This window comes from Raphanus sativus, chromosome 2 (assembly GCF_000801105.2).
Source record: "Raphanus sativus cultivar WK10039 chromosome 2, ASM80110v3, whole genome shotgun sequence".
Taxonomy (NCBI): Eukaryota; Viridiplantae; Streptophyta; class Magnoliopsida; order Brassicales; family Brassicaceae; genus Raphanus; species Raphanus sativus.
Window position 1 is genome coordinate 15,711,158 of NC_079512.1, and position 23,528 is coordinate 15,734,685.

The window sequence follows — 23,528 nt, forward strand, 5'->3', positions numbered from 1 at the left end:
ATTTTTTTTTCCTAGAGAAGAGCATTTTCTCAAACTTTAAATTTGAAGTTTTGCCAAATTTAAAAAAAATATTTTTGGAAATGCTCTAAAGAGTAAAGATCTTGGTTGGAGGTGCGGAGATAATGATGAGGTTTACGGTTCTAAAGCCTCTTCCATTATTATTTCTGGTATCTGGATATTTGACCCTTGTGATATAAATCAACTTTTGTCAACCATTTATCCTCCAGGGCCTCCACAGCTTATTATCATTTAAGAATAACAGAGAAAAACAAAACTGTTTGTCTGAAATTGCTAACTACTACAGTTTATATATTGACATAAAATCACAACGAGAATCTGAAAACAAACTTTGTTCCAAAAGAGATATTATTATTATACTCACCAAACCTAGAAACAGAAACGGAGTGACTCTACCAATACTGATACTAACAACGTGTATGTAAAAGGACTGTACCATTCATTGATATCAATCTCTAAACCAAGGAACAACCATCTTGAGGGCATATGTTATCTGCACGTTAACCAAAATCTGCTGTGCGACAAAACAGATGCATAGACATAATCCTACAAGCAATGGTGTACAAAGTTTACAAATTCAAAGCGCACCTGATGGAATACAACTAAAGAGGAAAATGCTCCATATCCATCGAAGGAAAAGCTGTTTGCGCCATTATGATCCCTCTCAGTAAGCTCTTTGCCTTTTCTTTCTCCTGTAAACAATGAATGCCAACTCGTCACCACTCAAGTGTAATAATAATAACTAATGGAGCCAAAAGAAAAAAAAAACACTTACAGGGCCATTGTCATCGAGAAGACGAATGCAATACACTTCTGCCTCGTCAAAATTCTTGTTGGTCTTCAAATGTGTAGCAAAGAAAATCAAAGCCTCATACATGTTTGGTCCTTCTAAACCCTTCAGCATCCATTCTCTCTAAATCCTTCTCGAAGTAAAACACAGCTTCTTCATTCCGTCCAAGCTTCTGGTGTAGCTTCGCCAACAAGTTAAGAGCTATTCCTTCCGTGTCACCACAGTTCACAGCTATCTTGTAACACTTGATGGCATCTTCTAGCAAGTGAATCTGTTCGCTTTGGTAACATTTAGCCATCGCTATCCACAGCCTAGAATCGTTGGGAAGAAAGAATATGGATTTGCGTAAATAGTGAAGCGCATAGAAATGCACCCCCATCATCTCATACGCTTGTCCTAAGTTCCTCACCCATACCAAGCTCGATAATCACAAGGCTTTTATATCAACAGCTCGTTATTATGCATCAACGGCAGCAGTAGTGTTCTTCATCTCAACGTATTCATGGCCCATAAGAGTCCACGCAGCTAAGTACTTCTTGTTCAGCTTCAGAGCTCTCCGGAAGTACATCACCGCTTTCTCATGCTCCCCCTTTTAAACTGAATTGCCGACGATACAGCAAGACTCAGGTCTGTAGTTATCAGTCAAGAACACCTTGTGCGCAAGGTAACTCAGTGCAGCGCATGCCTCTTTTGCATACAGAACATTTGGAATACAAGTCCATATCTTCCACACCTTGTGAAGCACGTCTGTGAAGCATGCCTCTTGCTAATTTGATCACGCAGGACATGTGAAGCACGTCTGTGCTCTCAGTAGGACTTTGCTAAAAGGGTACAGGTCGACTATCAATCACTTGGTCTTCTTCGGGTAGAGGAGTAGCTGGTGGTGGTTGGGAGAAGCCAACGGAAGGTGTAAAGTTAGATGGGTCTTGCTCTATCCCCACAAAGCTGCTCTCCTATCCTGCAGTGTTGTAAACAAAGGAACTGTCAGATATGGTGGATCTGCCTAACAGTAACACTTTCATCACCAATGAATTGCAATTTGAGTAGTAAAGATTGAAACTTTAACTCACAATTTGCAAATGAGATTGAACAAAGACAATAAGAAATAGTTTTTTTTTTTTTTTTAAGCACACATCTCCAAACAATATCAGAAGACCAAAAACCTCATGTCAAATTAGCGATAGGAGTTGAATCTGAATCAGTCAATTCTACTTAGCTGGCATTGGAATCAGATCATTACAGAGACGCAGTAGTGAGCTAAGGAATATGTAAGATTAGGGTTTTGAAGAAATGAACCATTTAGCGGCGGAGTATAGACAACGCTCGCTAAGCTGTCGAATAGCGGCACGGATCTCGCTGCAACAACTCTCTTTCGAGATCATAGTGGAAGCTGTGTCGGTTGTAAGTGTTGGAAAAAGAAACAATGGTCTTCTATGTCGTCGTTGTGGAGCCCAAATTTGAATGGGCTTTCAATTTTGAAGCCCAAATTTGAATCAATTGGGCCAGTAAATATGCGTTTTCTCTCCCATTAGGTGAAGTAAACACGAAAGTAACATACTGTAATTTTTTTAAACGTTGATTTATTATCATACTATTGATTTCCGGCGTATGTTATACTTTTACATAAATTTATAAATTATTATATGGTCTTAACAAATAAAATATGTTAAATATGAAAATAAAAATATATTAAAAATGATATTTTCTAATATTTTTTTTATAGTGATTAGTGACCGTAATGCATTACTTTGTTTGAAGTTGTTTAGTTCAAAGTGTAATAGCATAAGTGGTTGTTACTAATCAATTTAATAAATATAGAATAAAAAACCGATAGTCATAACAAAATTAATTTAGTTGGAATTTAAACATAAAACAAAATTGATGTTTTATATAGAGAACATACTTATATTATTAATTATTAAAATAACTATATATGAACTATAAAACTTTTACTAATATATTTAGTTCAAATAATAGAAAGATGAAGTACGTTTCAAATTTTATAAATTTTATAAAAAATAAGGGTGAAGTGTCAATTTTTGGTAAAATAATTGGTGAGTATCTAATATATATTTTTAAAATTACCATGTTGACTTTTAAAATATAGAGGTGCGAGTTGTATGTGTTACTTTGGTTTCAAGGTCTCTCAAAAAGATGTATCCTAAAATAAGAAACATAAATTTATTTTCTATATTAGTTTTGTTATAATGGAAGATTTTGTGTGTGCTCATAACGAAATTCTTGTTTGTCCACCCTTATTTAGAATATCAACGAATCTTAATATGAATCTAAATATGTTTTTATCTAAAAACTATAAATGGTTTCTAAACTCCTCTATTTAATTGGACAATTTCTATTTTAACCAAAATGGAACAATTTCACCAAATCTTCCTAGTAAAAAGTCAAATTGTTAATTGGTAAATGAAATATTAGCATCTATAACGATTATGAGAAATACAATTTCTAACTATCTGTGACATTCAGGTTTGCTGACTTGTTGCATTTAGTAATGGTTTTGACAATAAATGATTAGTGTGGTGCAATGCAAATGATTAATGGCGAGGGTGGTGTGTGGTTTACATCAATTTTAAATAACTTTGGCAACCAGACAACGTTTTTAAATTTCTCTCAGATTGGAAGTAATGATTCTTTTTTTTCCTAAGTTGGGTTTTTTTGCTTAATAACCAAAAAAAATAATTAGATTTTGGGAGAGAGAGTAGAAAGAGATAGGAAGAGAAAGTAGGAGAGAGGGGGTGTTTTTAGTTAGTTAGTAAATTTTGTTTTTTCTATGTGTATATTTCACCCAATTTCCCTAAGTTTTAAGAATATATTAATCATGTTCACGGTTTTTAAAATGTAAACACGGATAGCATGCATCAGGGAAGTTATTGGTTTCCTTGCACAGTGTAACATGGAAAGATACCATAGAGTTTATGTGTCAATACCAGTAGACCCAATGTTAGTCTTTTGGACTTGAATCGCCATCAATTACTAAACATTATTAGAATGGGATGAGTGGAATTTCTAGATTGATTATATGACGGTTACGTCGATTCCATTATAGAAGGAGAATCGTAGAGGCTCAATTCTCCATCGTCAACATCAAATACAAAGAAACCCTATAAACCAGTGTTTTGACACCGACCCGGATATTGAAACGGACGATTTACCGGGTCTCTCGATCATGGGGTCAACCGTGGATGAACCGCGGTTTAGTAAATGAATTAGTTTTATTATATATATAAAATAATATATTAGCTATGAAAATAAATATATAAAACTAAATTTAATATTTTAAATGTTTTCAAACATAAAGTAATAGTTTGGATATGTATCTATTTTATGTTTAATTTTTTTTGAAAATACTTAACTTTAGTTTCCATTTTTGTATTTTTATGTGACATACAAAATATTAAGAAATAGTTTAAATTATTTTAAAAAATATGTAACATAAGAGTTATGAAATCTAAAAAAAAATAAGACATAAAATTCACAATAAATTAAAATTGCAATCCAAAATTAAAACATCATTGCAATAAATTGTCAATAACATAAATAAACTAACACCTAATCACAATTAACACCAAAACACATTAAATGAAGTTGAGAAAAGATTTTAATTATTAAAATGAGAATGTCACATGGCATTTTCCCCCTCAAGGAGATAAAAAACTCAATTTTATTAGTATATGAAAATAAATATATAAAACTAAAGTTAATATTTTAAATGTTTTCAAACATAAAGTAATAGTTTGGATATGTATCTATTTTATGTTTAAAATAATTTTAAAATACTTAACTTTACTTTCCATTTTTTATTTTTATGTGACATACAAAATATTAATAAATAGTTTAAAGTATTTAAAAAAATATGTAACATAAGAGTTATGAAATCTAAAGGAATCAAGACATAAAATTCATAATAAATTAAAATTCCAATCCAAAATTAAAACATCATTGCAATAAATTGTCAGTAACAAAAATAAACTAACACTTAATCACAATTAAATGAGGGAAAATGGAAAGATTTTAATTAAATGAAGTTGAGAAAAAATTTTAATTATTAAAATGAGAATGCCACATGACATTCCCCCCCCCCCAAGGAGATAAAAAACTCAACTTTATTAGTATAGATTACAATTATGATATGAAAAAGATTACATAGACGATTCGACAACCGGAAATACTAACTGTCTTATAAGATTTACGCCTAACTGCATTACTTGAGCCGTCCTATGAAGATCCACGCCTGACCATATTAACTTGCACCATGTTGTAAATTCTTTGTAAGTCTTTCTTCTGTAATCTGCATAATTGTGTAATAAACCGTTCTCTCCGGGAAACCTAAATTTATCTGTAAGAAATTGCATAGCATGGGGTTCGAACACCAGACTTGGGTGTAAAAGCCTTTAAAAATAATTTATTGACATAGTTAATTGTTCAGTATATCTATATGTTTAATTAATTGATATCCACCACACCACATCTTTGTCAATATTACATTAGTTTTACTTTGGTAACACTGCATTATTGGAAAAGTGTTAAAAATAAATGTACAAATATTAAACAAGAAAAGCTCAACTTAGCTAATGAACAATAATTTATTTTGGGAGGTAGTCACTAGAACTAAGGCGCAGGGAGGCCTAGGAATAAAGGATTTACTAACTTGGAATCGAGCATTTTGCCTAAAGCTCATCTGGTTACTCTTTTTCCAATCGGGTTCGTATGGGTTGCTTGGTATAAGAGTGAGATACAAGAGGTAACTTGAGTAACTTTTGGACTGCTAAGGTGAACCCTAGGAACTCTTGGCTAGCAAACAAATTAATAGAGATGAGAGATGAAGTTTTTACCTGGATTAAAATGCGGGTGGGTAATGGTCAGACGTGTCGGTTTTGGACAGAAAATTGGTCGCCATATGGTTCCTTGGAGACCTTCTTACTTGGAAACTCTCAGTCAAGACTAGGAATCGCCAGAGATGCAACTCTTGCAGACCTTAATTTGGAGGGGAATTGGATGCTACCGCCTGCCAGAACTCAAGAGCAACTACAAGTTCAGATTTATTTAACAACTGTCCTTCTCACCGAAGACAATGACTGCTATGAATGGTTACTAGAAGATCAGCCTACTCAGAGGTACAACACAAGTGCTGTCTATAGTTTCCTTGTCTGGCTCTTCACTCTTAATAGATGCCCTACTCGTGACCGCTTGTTAGGATGGGGACTGCAAACTGACGCGACTTGTCTTCTCTGCAATTCTGCTGATGAGTCTAGAGATCACCTTCTATTTCAGTGTTCCTACTCTTGGGATCTTTGGTCTGTAGTTGCATCAAAATGTGAGTTACAACCACAGAGACAATGGGATGCTACTTTATTGCAATTGCAGAATCTAACTGGAAGTAGGAACATGAAGCAACTAACGTTATTGGGATGTCAAGCGGTGGTCTACTGGATTTGAACGGAGAGAAATAACCGACTTCATCGCCATCAATTCCGATCCCCTGATGCTCTCTTTCGGTTGCTTGATAGACATATAAATGATAAGATACTGGGTCTTAGATTCACTACGCCGGCCACTTCTTCAAGACTCATGAAACTTTGGGTGTGATCATCTTTCTGGTCGTCGATTCCAAGCTACTGAACGCTCTCTACTTTCCTCTCTTCTGTCAATTGGGTTTCTACATCGTTGGTTCCATCAAAGTTTTATATTTGGGCTTTTGGTTCACTTGATCTTTAATTAGGGGGTTCTATGGGTTGAGTTGTATTAAAAATGGCTTTGGACCGACAGACTATAACTCTATAGGGCTTGTAACTCTTTTTTTTTCTTTTGCATTTTAATATGAAAGCCTTAAGTAAAAAAAAAACAATTTATTTGTCTTTACTTTAGACATTTTTAGAGTAATGGTAATACTATAATTAATCTAAGACCGTGAGTATGCAAATAGTGAAAACTATATGATCCTACCATATTAAGAGAATTTGATCCCAGTTACTGTCTATAATAAATTGCCAATAAAAAATCTTAGAAAAATCAATACCATTAAAAGAGGATCATTCCCATATTATACCTTAATGAAATATTTAATTTTTCCCAAAATATCCTTAATTTTATGAATAATCAATAAAAATCATTAATGATATTTTAGTCTTTTGGTTTTGGGCCTGCAGATATATAGTTAAATGGATCAATAAATAATGAGTTTACACATACTTATAAATCTGCTACTTTTATTTAATATAAATATTTTATCTTTAAATATTAGACATATTTATTCTGAAACTAAATTAATCAAAAAACATAATGACATCAATATTATTATTTTCGTAAATCTATGTATCATAAAATTAAAAATTTCGATCTAAAAAAAATAAAAATAAATTTGTAATAGGTTATTAATAACAAAATAAATTAATGCTGTCATATTAATATATTTTTTAAATTATCATTTTTATTTGGATGACATAATAAAAATATCATCAAAGTTTAAAGATCACAAGTTTATATAATATTAAAAATTATATGATTAATTTAATAAAGAAATTTAAAAATACTATCAGATATTTTTGATGTTTACCGGATCATTGGAATCTGATCACGGGTTAATAAAGAGTTTTCATATTTTTACCGGGTTCTATCAGATTTTTAGTTAACAAATTTTTTATTAAATCTGAATCGGATTATATACAAGGTATGAGTTTACTGGTTCAGCGGATCTAGGTCATTTATGAAAACACTTCTTGAAATTCATCAATATTATTTTCAAAAAACTTCTAAATTGTATGTTCTCTGATAAAAACTTATAAATTCATTCAAATCACTTTTGACCAAATATTTGTTTTATTTTTTTTTATTTTGAAAATAAAAAAATAATAAAGACATAAAAACTCAATTGTTATGATCTGAAATAAAAATAATGATAATTTTTAAATCAATTTTGGATCGATAAATGAAACCAACCCCGCGCTTTTTAAGCGCATATCAAAATATAGTCTGCATTTAAATCGACTGAATACAATAAAATCACTAGTCTCTTCAACCATTTCTTGTATATGATCAAATGTATATTTTTCGGAACTTAAATTTACGTAAAAGCTTAACCGAAAATAATGGTTAAGAAGATTTCGAAACCGAGAAACCAATAAAAGTCGGTAGTTCCGACCAGAACCGACGACAGGACCGTGTGTGTGCGCGCGCACGTGTGAAGGAGGAGCCTGAAAAAAAATAAAAAGAGGAGAGAATTCAAATTGGCGCTCAAGATTTTAAGTTTTAACGTATGTTCCCCCCAAAAATTTCGAATCCAATTATCTTAAATCCCTCCCAAAAATCATCAAACCATCGACTCGACTCTTGTCTGAAAAACAAAATGTCAGATCTGCCGCCGGAAAAACCGAACATGGAGCTCTCATCATCGTGTTCCATGCCGGGATCTTCTTCCTCCTCTCTACACCATTCCTACAGTCGGAAGCAGAAATCTCTGGGCCTTCTTTGTACCAAGTCAGTTTCCTTTTTACCCCTCTAATCCCATTTTCTCTTCTTTCATTATCTATCAATCTCTCCTTCTTCCTTTTTACAGTTTCTTAGCTCTGTACAATCGGCATGGAATCGAAACGATTGGACTCGATGACGCCTCCTCAAAATTAGGTTTTTCCCTCCTCCCCATTCTATTGTGATTTTTTTGTTTTCGTTTCCGTTTGGATCTGAATTGGATTGGAGTTTTGTCTGCAGGAGTTGAGAGACGGAGAATCTATGATATCGTTAATGTTCTCGAGAGTGTTGGGGTGAGTTCTGTTTTCTTTTAATATCTCATCTCTTTATGTTTTAATTGAGGAGTCTGAGATGAGTTTTTTTTTTTTAATTAGGTTTTAACAAGAAGAGCCAAGAATCAGTATACATGGAAAGGGTTTTCCGCTATTCCAGCAGCGTTAAAGGAGCTCCAAGTGAGTCTTCTTTTCCTTCTTCTTCTTAATAATAATTCAACATGTACCGATTGGATTCTCATAGATAGATTGTTCCTTGTTGATTGCAGGAAGAAGGTGCCAAAGACACTTTTCACCGTTTTTATACCAATGAGAATGTCAAAGTAGGTTAAATTTGGATTCTTTTTTTTTTTTGGGTTTGTTTTGTTCTCTTCTTTATGAATATTGGTCTGCTGAATTTCAGGGATCTGATGATGAGGATGACGAAGAAGAGTCGTCTTCTCAGCCTCTTTCTAGTAGTCAGACTGATACCTCAAAACCTGCCTCCTCTCCTCTTCCCGATTCCTCCAAAATAGGTACTTTTTTGTGTTTGGAGTTTTACTTCTTGTTCCATTGCAAAGTAGATTCAGTGATGCATGTACCAAAGTTCTAAGTTAGACCGACCTTTAATGCCAAATAACAGATAGGATTCATCATGATATAATGTTGACCTTTTTCCCTTGGTTATGCATGTGTGACAGATAATCGTCGAGAGAAATCTTTAGGACTTCTTACTCAGAACTTCATCAAGCTCTTTATTTGCTCTCAAGTAAGTGACAAAGCTAAGCTAGAGATTTGCGTTTTTATGAACTAAGATTTTTCCATTAAGTTTATTTTTGAATGTCTAGGCTACGATCATCTCCCTGGATGAGGCTGCAAAATTACTGCTTGGAGATGCCCACAATACATCTATAATGAGAAGTAACGATCTTAGTTTTTTATGGCTTTTAGAATACTTTTTCGTTTATGTTTTGCATACTCACTTGAGATATTGATTACTCTCTTCTGTAGCCAAAGTGAGGCGGCTTTATGACATTGCAAATGTCTTGTCATCAATGAATCTCATTGAGAAGGTATGACCATATCAATGATCTGTACTGCTTGTAAAAGTTACCCTTATCATCTGTTTCTTTTGGCGACAGACTCACACCTTAGATTCCAGAAAACCAGCTTTCAAATGGTTAGGATACAATGGTGAGCCTACTTTCACTCTCAGCAGCGATTTGATGATGCAAGCCGAATCAAAGAAAAGAGTTTTCGGTACTGATCTTTCTAACGTCAGTGTCAAGAGAAGCAAAACCCATGACAGTGCTACAGAGAGGAGTCTGAAGATGAAACAACACGCAATAGCAGAGAGCTCTTATAACAGAATCTTTGATGCTCTGGGATCAAGAGGTTATGAGTTTGGTCCTTTTGCACCAGCCACTGGTACATATCCAACTGCTCCTCTGGAGGATAACTCCAAGAGAGCTTTTGATGTTCAGAATCTGGTTTCGGATTACCGGCCCTCTTACCAAAACCAAGGTTAGCATAGCATATTCATTCACATCCATTTTGATAGTTTGACAAATATTAAATTAACTAAATTTTCTGAACAAAAACTTCAGTTTTGAAAGACCTCTTTGGACATTACATGGACGCTTGGAAGTCATGGTACACCGAAGTCACCCAGAAGAATCCATTACCAGATACCTCACAACACCATTAGAGCATCTTCTTTTACCTGTCAACATTTTATTTTGGTTAAAATGTTTTGTCTATTTTAATTTAATATAGAAGAAATTACGTCTCACATCTTCATTGGGACACTTGTTATTTTCTTTTTCAATTCCAATATAAACGCTCACATCCCTTATACAGTCAATAACCCTAATTCCAAAAGATCCCAAGGTGCGGCTCTCATCTCTCTTTGCTTGCTGTTTACTCAAAGATGTCTTCCCGGGAAGAGAATATATACATGGCCAAATTAGCCGACGAGGCTGAGAATTATGATGACATGGTTGAATTCACGGACAAAGTTGCAGAGACAGTGGACACTGCTGCTGAGCTTACTCTTGAAGAGAGGAACCTCTTGTCTATTGCCTACAAGAATCTGATTGCTGGTAGGAGGGCTTCGTTGAAGCGCATCCGCTTCGTTGAGAAGAAGAAACGAAAAACGGAAACACTGACCACGTCTCTGTTATCAAGGATCAGAGTCAAGATTGAGAGTGAGATCACCATGATTTGTGATCAAATTATCAACCTTATTGACTCTCCTTCTTCCTAATGCATCAACGGCTGACTCCAAAGTATTCTACCTCAAAATGAAGGGAGACTATCACTGTTACCTCTCTGATTCCAAGACTGGAGCTGAAAAGATAAAAGCTGTCAAGCGCACTCTTGAGGTGTACAAGTCAGCTCAGGTTAACTTCCTTGCTCTTAACTTAGCTTGTAGAGTGATTAAGAGAACATCTTGTCTGACTTATGCTTAGTTCTTTGTTATGTTAGGCTATTGCTCTTAATGATCTGCCTTCCACTAACGTACCGAGACTGGGGCTTGCTTTTAACTTATCACTTTTCTACTATGAAACTCTCATATCAATTAAGACTGCGCATAAGATTGCAAAGGCGGTATGTGTTGCTTTCTCTCAACTGCTCTGTTTCATAAAACTTACCACATAAGAGGTTCTTTTTTTTTGTTGTTCTGACAATATTTATCTAGTAATGGTTTGAAGATTGCTTATCATTTTGGAAGATAGATATTGTAGTTGATTATGATGATGATGTGCATAATTTTGAAAGTAGAGCCTACAATCGTTCCCTTAGACTAATAAAATTATATATATATATATATATAGAGAGAGAGAGAGAGATGATTTGTAATTTTGAGTTTTTAAAATATGATGATGATGGTAGGCTTTCGAAGCGGCAATAACAGAAATGCACGCACTGAGAGAGGAATCATACGAGGAAACTACATTGATCATGAATCTTATCTTTGAGCGTATCACCCTCTGGACTGATGAACTCAAATGGTCCTGAAACTCTCTTTTGCTTCTCCTTTTTTTTGGTTGATTCGTTGGCGGTTCTTTTTTTGTTGTTCTGGAAATATGTACTGTGCATTGTATTCATAGTGGCACAAACGTGTAATGGTTTGAAGATTGCTTATCATCGTGTTTGGAAGATAGATATTGTAGTTGATTATGATGATAATGTGCATAATTTGGAAAGTAGAGCCTACAGTTGTTCCCTTACACTAATGGAATTATATATATATGATTTCTGATTTGTAGTTGTGATTTTTAAAAATATGATGATGATAGGCTTTTGAAGCGGCAATAACTGAAACACACGCAGTGAGAGAGGAATCACATACGAGGAAACTGCATTGATCATGAATCTTACCCTCGACCGTATCACTCTCTGGACTGATGAATTCAAATGGTCCTGAAACTCTATTTTGCTTTCCTCTTATTTTGTTGGTTGATTCACTATATGATAAATATAAGGACTTTATTCTACATTACCCTACTATCTATAACAAAAATTCTATTTTTCTCCACTTTCAAAATGAATTTATTTTCTATTTTCTTTTAATTCGAAAATGTAGCTAAACTCTTTTGGCCTTAATGAATTAAAGTATCTACAAACCCAACCTAAATCTATCCAACCCGCCCAGATCAACTGGGTCTAACCCGCTTATCTATCTCCCTCCTAAACAACGCGTCTCTCTCTCTCTCTCTCTCTCTCTCTCTCTCTCCTCTCTCTCTCTCCTCTCTCTCTCTCTCTCTCTCTCTCTCTCTCTCTCTCTGTTGAGTTTTGGAAACCATGGCGGACACAGAGAAAAACATCAATGATAGCTTGCTGTTAACAGTAGACAGAGTCGAGAAAGGGACATGGCCAGTTCTGCGCTTCGGATCATACACCGAAGAGCTCAAAACGGATCATCTTCGTCGATTCTCCCACGGCGGTTGTGGTCACAGATCAATTCACTTTATAGAATTGAAGATTTGATGTGTAACACCAATTAAAACCCATAAACGCTAAGGTTCTTTGAAGAAAATTCATGGTGGCCGCAGAAAAAAAATTGTAGAATCGGCAAAACCCTTAAAAATGAAGAGATAATTACAAAACTGTCATTCATTATAAAACAAAAAAACAAAATGACACAGGTTGAGCATCGAACCCAGGCTGGTTTGTTTAGAAACGAGGACTATACCACTAGAGCAAATGTTTCTTTGGTATAGGTCATATAAACTATAATTAATACTACTATGCTATTTAATATAAAATACGCAAAACTATCAATACTAAGATTCGAACCGCGGCTCTCTTACTTGATCAAAGAATATACGACCAAACCAAGTGCGTCCCACATTTAAATTTATATGCTACATTAAATAAACATTTAATTTTAAAAAGACATAAAAGCCTGAATTAGGTAATATAATATATAATTCAATTTTTTGAAACATTTAATAATTAATTCAATATTTTTTTATTTTAATAAAATATACTTAAAATAAACTTGAAATATGACTAAATCTATAATTATGCAGAGCATAAATATGACTAAATCTATAATTATGCAGAGCATAAAAAATAAACAAATTCACTTCTCAAATAATAGTATTTATAGATTGTTTTATATCTTATTTTAACTTTTATAATAAACAATTATTTTAAGATAACAACACAATATATAAAAATTATCTTATTTAAAAATTAATAGTATTAAAATAAATTCCTTTTTCACTATATAATAAATTCACAAATAATAATATAGATATAGATAAATTTTTATATCTTTTTAAAAAAATATAACAGAAAAAATTATTTTAAGATAACAACACAATATATAACAATTATCATTTTTATTTAAACAAACATGTTTGAATATTAAAGTGATATTTATCTTACTCTTAGTAGTACTCAATGTAGTAGTAATACTTCACTCTTCATAGTAATATTTTTGCAAATTATAACATTTTTTAGTAATACAACGTCATTAAACTAAATTAATTAGTAATACCAATATATTTAGACAGTTTTAGACTGTATATTACACATTGGAAGAAAAAAATTTCAGAAAATATGTGTTTTCTGAAATTCATCTCATGATGGTCTTCCCATCAAGACTGTAACTAGGAAGTATAAGAGTGTTTTCTATTGAAATGAGAAATTTTCTACCAACTTGAGATTTTAAGAGTATTTTATGTCTATTTTGACAAATAAACACATGCATGGACATATAATCACGTAATATACGAGATTCATCTTTTAAAAATAAATAATAAGAAGAAAATTAAGGTTCTTAGAAACATGCATAAGAAATAGTAATACGGAGTAGTTTTTTGGTAGTTTAGGGTAGTACAAAATAGTTCCTAGTTGTTCATATTACACATAGTAGTTCTAGCAGTACTAGTAGTTCACATTACACATAGTATATCTTTATCAGTATCCTCTCCATTAGAAATACCAACATAGCTATCATCAGTTTCATCATCAGTTCCATCATCGTCTCCTGAAAGCAGCAGACCACCATATGTAGCCTCCATGGTGGTCTGATGCTTTCAGGATAACCCAAAACGTCTTCATCAGTCCTAATATATGATGGTATGCTCGAATACAACACAATTGGAAAGTAACTAATATTCAGCATCCCATCTCCATTTGCTTTAATCTTTCTGCATATACTATCAACCAATTCAGAATATGTAACCTCTTACACAGATGTTTTCATCACTAGAATGTGAATTTGATCTTCTCCTGAAATCCACTTTATCTCAGCCCCATCCTTGATATAACTTCCTCCATAGTCAAAACATATGATTGTAATAGGAGAAGCCATATAATTCTCTGAAAAAAATAAAATTATGATTAGTTAACCATTTAAAGAATCTTAGTTGTCCAAGATATTTGGCACATAATCGTTCCAGTAATACAAGTAATACACATTTCACTTAGTAGTACCAGTAGTTCTAGTAGTTCTTATAAATTTTTACTTTTGTTGATTTAACACTTTTAACTGACCAAAAGGGTGTTATACAACCCAAAATATCGTCTACCACTACTTTAATGCATTACTTTGCTTTAAAACAGTGGAAAATAGGAAGAAATATAGAAAATCACCCTTAAACATCCATTTTCATAACAATATACCTAAAACTTCCATTTTTACCTAAACCTTTAGTTTTTCATCGGTTAAAGTCTTTTTAATCAACTAACAACGTCTTAAACAACCCAGATTATCGTCCCCAGCAATTTTCATGTTTTTTCCTTTCAAAATCGTGTTAAAAATAGAGGAAAATACATAATCTTTTTCAAACATTATTTTCATTTTTCTTTGAAAACTCTCACGAATTTTACATAAATACATTCATATTTTTCGTTACTCATAATGCATATAACATAAGTAGTATATTATTATGAAAATTTCGTGAAAAAGAAGTATGAATTTACCTAAAAAAAGCCTCCCAAATCGCCAAACTCAAGCTGTAGGAAGAGGAAGTGGTTCGATGATGGTTGGGGAAAAGGAAGCAAGATGAAAAAAAGGAGACAGGAGGGACGGGTGTAGGAAGGAGATAGGTGGAGAGAGGTGGGGTCGGCTGTTAGGTTTTGGACTTTATGGTCCGACTTTATGAGGGGAAAGCAGATCTGTTTTTTTTTTTTGTCGGGTTTATTATGCTATTAGAAACAACGAGAAACATTACATAGACGATATTACAGCTGACCATTCTACCTGCCTTATGAGAATCCATGTCTGACTGCATCACCCTGAGCCGCCCTATGAGATCCATTCCTGACGGTATTCCTTGCGCCATGCTGAAGATCCCTTGTAAAACTTGTCTCCAATATTCTGCATAATTCGCCTTCTCCGGGAATTGAAACCCAGACCTCTTGGTGTAGAAATTGCGTCGCCTGGGATTCGAACCCCAGACTTGGATGTAGAAGCCTTTAAACCTTGACCACTAGACCACGGTGCTTCCACAAAGATCTGGGGGGACCATCTGTTTTTAATATTTAAGAAAAAAAAGAGAAACGTGGGGGGACTGCAACATATTTTTAATGTTTTAAAAATAGGAAAGAGAAACGTGGGGAGGACCACAACAATATCATAATAATATAATAGTGAGGGTAAAAAAAAGAAGAGTAAAATGAGAAAAAAGTGTGGCAATTAGAATTTTGGTGTGGCAAAGAGTAGTATTTTTTAAGGTGTGGCAATGTAGAATACTTTCCTAAATATAAGGGGTTATTTGTGAAATAACCAAAAAAAAAAGGTTAGGATAATTGTAAGGAGGATAACTATTCATAATCTGCTCAACTCCTACACCAATGGAGTATGATTTTATATGTAAATAAATAAAACTAAATTTCAAATATACTTCAATCTTCACAAAATCAAACAATTCACACCATTAATCATAAAAAAAGATTACACGAACCCAAAGCAATGATAATGTGACAAAAAGAGATGAATATCAGTTCTTGTTGTTGGTGGTTTTGTAATACTTGCCTTTGACCCAATTGAGACCCAACGAGGTTCTTGTCTTGACTTTCTTCAACCCGGAACTCGCCACCGCTTTCGTCTTCCCCAATCCAGCCTCCACCTTCTCATTCTATTTTCTCGACGTGCCACCGCCGCTTTTACCGTCGTCTGTCGTATTCCCCGAAGCTTGATTGCTGCTGTCCCATTGATCGGCCCATGAATTTGTCTCCATGTTGTTGTCTGGTACGACAGAGATAGAGATTTGATTTTACTTGATTAGGTGTGAAAATGTACTTTTTTATTTAATTAAATTGTGACTACGTTTTTAATTGTTATATATATATATATATATATATTTACTTTATTTATCACCAATTTTTACTATACAAACAAAATAAAATAGATCTATGTATGTTTTTTCTTTGTCATTTTCTTCTTAAGTTCTCAACCATTTTTTGTGAAATAAAATTTGTTCCCTTTGTTTTTTTCTCTTGAAAAATTCAACCAATTATTATCTCTATTATTATATTTATCTTTTGATATATGTCAAAGCTATATTTTAATGGTAGTGTTAAAAGTCATGTACATAACAATATCGTTAGCGGAGATCGATTGAAGCTTCAACCATGGTGTCTTTGTCTCCTCCTTTCCGTGCTCAGATCCTTCGTCCAAGATACCGTCGACGTGAGGTCTCGTCCACCGTTGGTCATTGCTCTTCGTCGACAACATCGGCTATGTCACATCTCAAGCCCACGACCTCTCTATCTCCAAATCATGTTCTCAGTCTTCACCGTCGTGTCTGTGCTCCATTGTAGCCGGTTCTCCGTTGTCGTCAACAAGATCTTGTGAGAAGTGTGATTTGCAACATCAATGGAGGAGTATCACCTTTTTACACTTTTGGTCTTCTAGTTTCATGTTTCTTTCACAATATGCCTCCAACTTCCATTATGATCAATTGCTTCACAAATTTAAGCCAATACTTCTAGTGTTGTAATATGGCATTTCCGGGTATTTTCAGAAATGGTCCGTCGGCTTTTAATTCTTTTCATTTGGGCCCCATAGTATTAAATGTGCATAAAAACATGAGATATCATATATGTACACATGAGTAGTTTTTGTTAGTACACATCGGTGTACATGTAGATATTTTGGTATCTAATATATATGTACACATAAATAGTTTATTTATATATGTATGTTTTATACACTGATGTACATGTGAGGCAACACACACGAATATGGATAACATACTAACATACACTAGTGTACATGTGAGTCATTATACATGTAACGAGATTTTGTGTTTACATTCAGATACTATTCAAATGTAAATTAAAAATTATAAACGTATGTTATATATTTAAGTGTAGTGGCTAATGCATTGAAATACTTTTACTTAGCTGATTTATGGGAGCATGTTAAAAGTCATTGTGCTTTGTGATATATGTTAGATGTCCAACATGTAGACATATGTTTGAGATACATGTTAGATGTCCAACATGTTGTAAAGTTGTGTACATTTGTTAGTGTACATATATACATTAAATGTTGGTGACGTACATGTGTACAACAAATATGGTAGTGTACAAGTGTAGAAAACTGGAAGTTATATATATATATAGTGGTAGATTTTGTTTTTGTTTAATATTGTATACATACACCATCATGTAACAATGTACACGAAAAACATAAACATATCCGTTCGTGTAATTATGGATGGTATGATCTGCACAATTAAAAAATTTGAAATCAATTTAAAAGGGTATATTTGCAAATCAAAAACCTTTGAATCAGAAATGAATATATTCAAATTTCTAGGGACCAAATGTGCAATAAAGCTTGCCTATCAAGCTTTTGCAACAAATTCGACGAGAAAGAGGCAGCTATAAGTAGGAGGCAAAGAGGAGACATAGACGAGATAGAGGCAGAGGTTTCAGTTGACAGAGGCGAAGATAAAGGCGGAGACTTTGGTTTGAGTTGAAGAAATCTTTCTATAGCGGTTCCAAATTCTTTTGCCTCTTATCCATATTGATTTTTTGGATTTGTAGATATGCAAAAAAAAAAAAACCAGTGATACATAAAATAAAAGAGAAGATAAAATTATGATGGTAAAAGTAATGATTTGCATAAAAGAATGTGGGTTACATGAAAAAAAGAAGTCGACCATATTTTTCAAAAGGAAGAAGGAGAGAAAAGAGAGATAATGCAAGTTTTTAAATGTGGGACCATCTTGGTTACTTATTTAGCAATTGTTTGGCTGCACGGAAGCTTCAACGGACGTCCGCTTCCCACTTTGGAACCAGAATCGGAGTCGGAACTTTGTGGAAGCTTGCGGAATCTCGCTTCCAAAACGTTTCTAAAATATTCTCTTTAAACACAAGTTGGAAGCTTAATATTCTGTTTTCGAATCATGTTTCCGTTTTTAAGACAAAATGTTATAAATCAATAAAAAATCATAGTTTTTAATTTATATAAAATCAAAAATTTAATAGTAATGAAATAGAGAGAATAAAAATATACAAATATTAAAACTAATAATATAAATTATCTCTATGTATTGAGGTTTTTATTAAAGATATAGAATATATTCAACTATATTGTGTCAATTATTTATGAAGTACTAAAAATAGTTAATATAATAATTTATTCTAACTTATTTTATGTGTATTTTCACAATTTTAATATGAAATCATTTCAAAATTATTATAAATGAATTAATGATTTATTTTAAATTTAAATCATATAATTTTTAGTCCTAGATTTTATAAAATTATGTTATACTTTATATATGTATATATATATACGGATATACGCTTCCAACGCGTACCGGCTTCCTAATTTTTTTCTAAAATATCGCTTCTACACTTCCATACGCTTCTGTTTCCACGTACCCGTTTCCGTTTCCATGTAATATAGTTAAGTTACAAGAAAATACCTCAGTAGCTTAAACTGCTTTTTGTTGTAATAAAGACATCAAAACTGCCTTTGAGTGTTATATATATAGTTGGTGGGGCAGAGGTAAGATTACTTCTCTTTCTTATTTGGTGAAATGAAGATTACTTTTTTCTATTAGTTGACAAAAATTCTGGTTGACGTTTCGGTTGTGAATCAAATAATAACTAGACTTTGCGCTTTGAAATCGCCAAATATCTTATGATTCAAAATTTCATTAACAATATTGCAAATCTCTTGTTAATTTGTAACTTATCTATTTAAATCATTTCTGTATCTACATTAATTTTTTTAAACTTGATCAGATTCAGGATCGAATCAGTAAATCTGAAAATTCAATATGTAATTTAGTTTTGGTTTTAAGAACTATCTATCATTTAATAACCATTAAATAACCTGCAAAAATCTCTGAATATCACTAACACCCGATGCTACTGATTATGGGTGATTGATATGTAATCCAATTGATTAATTTGTTATTTTAAATTTAATTTGAATATTCTCAGTAAATATTTAAATACTGTATTTTTATTATATACCATAACTTAACCTTATTACAAAAATGGTTAAGATATTAGGATATTAACAAGGGTATTAATTCTCATATATGAACCAAATTTATAAGAGAAATAAATTTACACAATTTCTTATATATTTCGTAAAAAATGCATCCTATAATTATAGAAAATATTATTTTATGATTTTCTAAATTTAAGATAGATTAGGAATATATCTTATATCTAATTGTGGACTATACCATTGTTATCAGAAGAAACCAATAAATAATATTAACTTTTAAGATATGATCAATATACAGAGAAATACTATATAAGATCATATATCATTTTGGTAGAATTTAATAAAATTTTATATAATAAGAAACTATAAAAAGTAAAATATGTTTAAATCAATGTTTTTAACCCGATTAGAGCGGTGAACCTGATTATTTTTTGGACATTGGGTTATGGGGTCCCTAACGATATTAACAAGGCTAAAAGTAGCTAGAGCATCCACAGCGGTTTCAAATTTACTTCTTATAGATGACAGTCTATTTTTTTTTTGTAAAGCACAAAATGAGAATTCAGATAATTGTACACATTTTAAAGACCTATAAAAAAATTATCGCAACAAATAAACTTTTGCAAAATCGTCTATACAGTTTGGGCATAAGATTGATCTTACAATTACCACGAAATTAAAGATATTTTATGGATTCAAAACATTAGAGGGATGGGGTCATGTTTAGGATTCCAAAGAGCTTGAGAGGATCAAAGTAGCAAATCTTTGGGTTTTTGTAGGAGCGAATGCATAGATAATTTTAATTCATTATTTTTAGGATAATGTTATTATATAATTTTTTTTTTTGACATTGAAAAGCTTTTCTTTACTCAAGTTAGAGGTGGTTTGGGTAACTAGACCGAAATAGAACAACCAATAAAATAGAGTTCCCTATGGAAAGACCGTGCCGTCCTAGCTAAAGAGTCTGAAGTCCGATTTTGCGCTCATGGAATACAAGTAATCTTGAAGTCCGGGAAGCATATCTTCAGAGTCTCAATCATCTCTGATTCTTTTGAAACTTGGTCATGCATGAGGTTCCTTAAACATGGCGATCAAATCCTTGCAGTACGTTCCAAAGTTCTGACATGTCGAGAGCTGCAACATATTCTCCATTGCCCATTTCAGTGCTTCCATTTCCGAATGCAGGGCAGACTCTCGCCTAATGTAGTTTCGTGTACCCATAAGCTGAATCTTTCCCAAACTGTCATTCCAAACCCAACCATACCCGCTAAATTGTGCTGTAGAGGTCCATGACCCGTCTATCATGAAATGTATGTACATACTTTCTCAATTTCATTTGTTTGTTTGATCCATTTAATACGGATAATCCGAATTCGATGGAAACGTCTTGATATTTCGAAAGGGGGTTATCCCATGAATGGGTAACGGTATAAACTCTGATATAAAAAAATAAAATGAGTCAATAAAACAAAACATAAATCCAATTTCTAAAAAAAAAAGAAATCTTAAAAAAAAATTGTCGGCAGGTCTAGAAAACTAAAACAATTGATACAGGTTGATAAAGTTTAATTATTATCGAAATTATGAGTATTTCTAGAGTCCACATCTTCCCCACACTACGAGAGATAGGGAAAATGTAAAAAACTACCATTGAACCAGTCCATGCGAGACTTACTATATCCATGTGAATTTTGTCCCCTATTTCTATGAATACGAAGAAACTTTTCCATTATTTCACTAATAGTAGTGAAATCACTAGTGTAGAGTCAAAAAAAGAGAGAGATATTTGGTCACTATTGATGAACTACTTTAAAAAATCCACTTATCTTATAATGAGTTATTCTTAATTATAGAATTTCTAGTAGAATCAACAAGATGTAAATACAAGTAAACATATACTTTTCGAAGTATCCAAGGAATCTGACTCATATGTAAAAAGAATAGCCTTTTTTCTTTCTTCTATCGTTTTTTATTTTTATTTTGAAGTAAAACGAAAGACAATTCTTCATCGAGGTACCTCAATAGTATGGTTTTGTGGCGTTGGTAGCACCATCTCGTTTGCACTGAACTAGGCCTGGCATTCACTTTCTGCATAACAGACTGGCTCCAAAGAATCTTTGTCTATTCCCCTAAATTTTTTATCATTCCTAGCCTTCCAAATGTACCAAATTATCCACAGATAAAGATCCATATCTGAATCTGGCTCTACAATATTGTTCTTTCGCCAGAAGAGATAATCCATATTAGTATAAATGCTCGAAACATGAAAGATACTGAGACTCGTTGGCGTCGCTGATAAGACCCAAACTTGTAGGGCTGGTGGACATGAGTAACATATTCTTCTGGTTCTCGACATCTTGGAAAATAGTTACCACATCTCATGTTACGCCTTATCACGTTCTTTGTGACTGTTACATGACCTGTTATCAATTACCATATAAGATGGCATATTTTCTATGGAACTTTTATCTTCCAAACATAGGCTTGAAACTTTTGTTATGATGGGTTCTAGTACCTCAATCTCTTAATCGTCCTTCAATGGATTGGGTGCCACCCAATATCTTGATTTAACTGTGTAGTGGCCATTCCTAGTATAACTCCAACAAAATGTGTCGTGGCGATGAGCTGAGATTATGGCCAAATTCTAAATGAGAGGTATATCTTCAGGGGATACATAATTCTCCAATAACTCAATATCCCATTCCTTTGATTCTTGGTTAATAAAGTCACTGAATCTCATATTCGGATGTAAAGCTGAGGCTAAGGTGGTAGCCGGCCTAGCTGGTATCGTAGGGATCCAGGGATCCTTTCATACCTTGATATCATATCCTTAATGTATCTTTTGTCTGATTTCCAATAGCAATAGCTTCCTGGCTTATGAAATATTGGTCCATACATACGAAAGACTGCTCACATTGATTGTCTGTAAAAGCGAATTCATTCAGTAGTATCTTCCCCTCAAAACTTAGTAACCAACGAATCAGGATGTTGAACTAGTCTTCATAATTGTTTTACTAATAAAACCAAGTTAAACTCAGGGATCATACGGAAACCAATTCCGTCCTTCTCTCGTGGTAGACAGACCTTTTTCCACTTTGCCCAATAGATTCCTCTCTTTTGTGGGTTTGAACTCCACTAAAACTGGACAATGGCACTTGTAAGGTTTTCACATATCTCCAACGGGAGCAAAAAGGTGGACATAACATATGTTGGAGAGGTAGCAAGATGGATTTGATCATCACTTTCTTTCCTCCTTTCGAAAGTCACCTACCCGTCCATCTATTTACCCTATGCATTAGCTTGTCCTTCAAAATAGCGAAGTTTTGCATTTGGATCCAATAATATCCTCTGGAATCCCTAGATAAATTCTCATCCCTCTTTCATTCTGGATTCCAAGGGTATCTTTGATATGTTGTCTAAGATTTACATCGATCCTCTTACCAAAGAGTAAAGAAGATTTGTCAAAGTTGATGCATTTTTCTGATGTTTGTCCATATTTCCTGACTACTTTACTTCTTCGTATTCACAGAGCTTTACCTTACAGAAAAAAGGACTATCCAGCAAAAGAAGGTGGGATACCGAGGAACATGCGCGTATAACACGCATCTCCGTTATCTTTCCTTCTTTCTATGTATGATTAAGAATGTTAACGAGCGTTTTCGTGCATAGAATAAAGATGAAATGCGACAAAAGATTTTCTTGACGTAGACCTCTCTCTGGAACAATATAACCCATGGGTTGACCATTCATAAGCACCTTGTATTTTACATCTCATTATCCAGGTAATCCAGATTTCTGAAAATCCAATCTTACGCATAACTGCTTTAATGAACAACCATTTCATCGTGTCATACGCGTTATTTATATTCTCTTATGCAATCATAATATTATCATAAATATGTTTTTCAGCAACAAAATTGATTGGATTTCTGAAATTATATCTGATAGAATTTTTTTTAATTTTTGGCACAAAACCTTAGAAATTATCTTTTAACTAACGTTGTATATATATATATACACACATATAATTTTACTCTTTGTGGTGAAC

At 33.2% G+C, this 23,528-nt stretch overlaps 2 protein-coding genes and 3 pseudogenes across 2 annotated transcripts; 3 read left to right on the plus strand and 2 right to left on the minus strand.

Annotated features, from left to right (window-relative positions):
* Nucleotides 1-436: 436 nt before the first annotated feature.
* LOC108821311 (anaphase-promoting complex subunit 8-like) lies at nucleotides 437-2,230 on the minus strand (annotated as a pseudogene).
* A 3,438-nt stretch (nucleotides 2,231-5,668) lies between these two features.
* Nucleotides 5,669-6,262, plus strand: LOC108835456 (uncharacterized). Its single transcript, XM_018608707.1, has one exon. The coding sequence runs from the start codon at nucleotides 5,669-5,671 to the stop codon at nucleotides 6,260-6,262; it is 594 nt and encodes a 197-aa protein (XP_018464209.1).
* A 1,844-nt stretch (nucleotides 6,263-8,106) lies between these two features.
* LOC108829676 (E2F transcription factor-like E2FE) lies at nucleotides 8,107-10,400 on the plus strand. Its single transcript, XM_018603289.2, has 11 exons — nucleotides 8,107-8,299; nucleotides 8,379-8,446; nucleotides 8,531-8,583; nucleotides 8,665-8,742; nucleotides 8,832-8,885; nucleotides 8,966-9,077; nucleotides 9,243-9,310; nucleotides 9,390-9,462; nucleotides 9,553-9,614; nucleotides 9,684-10,065; nucleotides 10,149-10,400. Exons 1-11 carry the CDS (start codon nucleotides 8,169-8,171, stop codon nucleotides 10,247-10,249), a joined length of 1,182 nt encoding a protein of 393 aa, XP_018458791.1. The 5' UTR covers nucleotides 8,107-8,168; the 3' UTR covers nucleotides 10,250-10,400.
* Nucleotides 10,401-10,471: 71 nt separating this feature from the next.
* On the plus strand, nucleotides 10,472-12,043 carry LOC108829683 (14-3-3-like protein GF14 nu; annotated as a pseudogene).
* A 3,958-nt stretch (nucleotides 12,044-16,001) lies between these two features.
* LOC108835466 (uncharacterized) lies at nucleotides 16,002-16,241 on the minus strand (annotated as a pseudogene).
* Nucleotides 16,242-23,528: the final 7,287 nt, after the last annotated feature.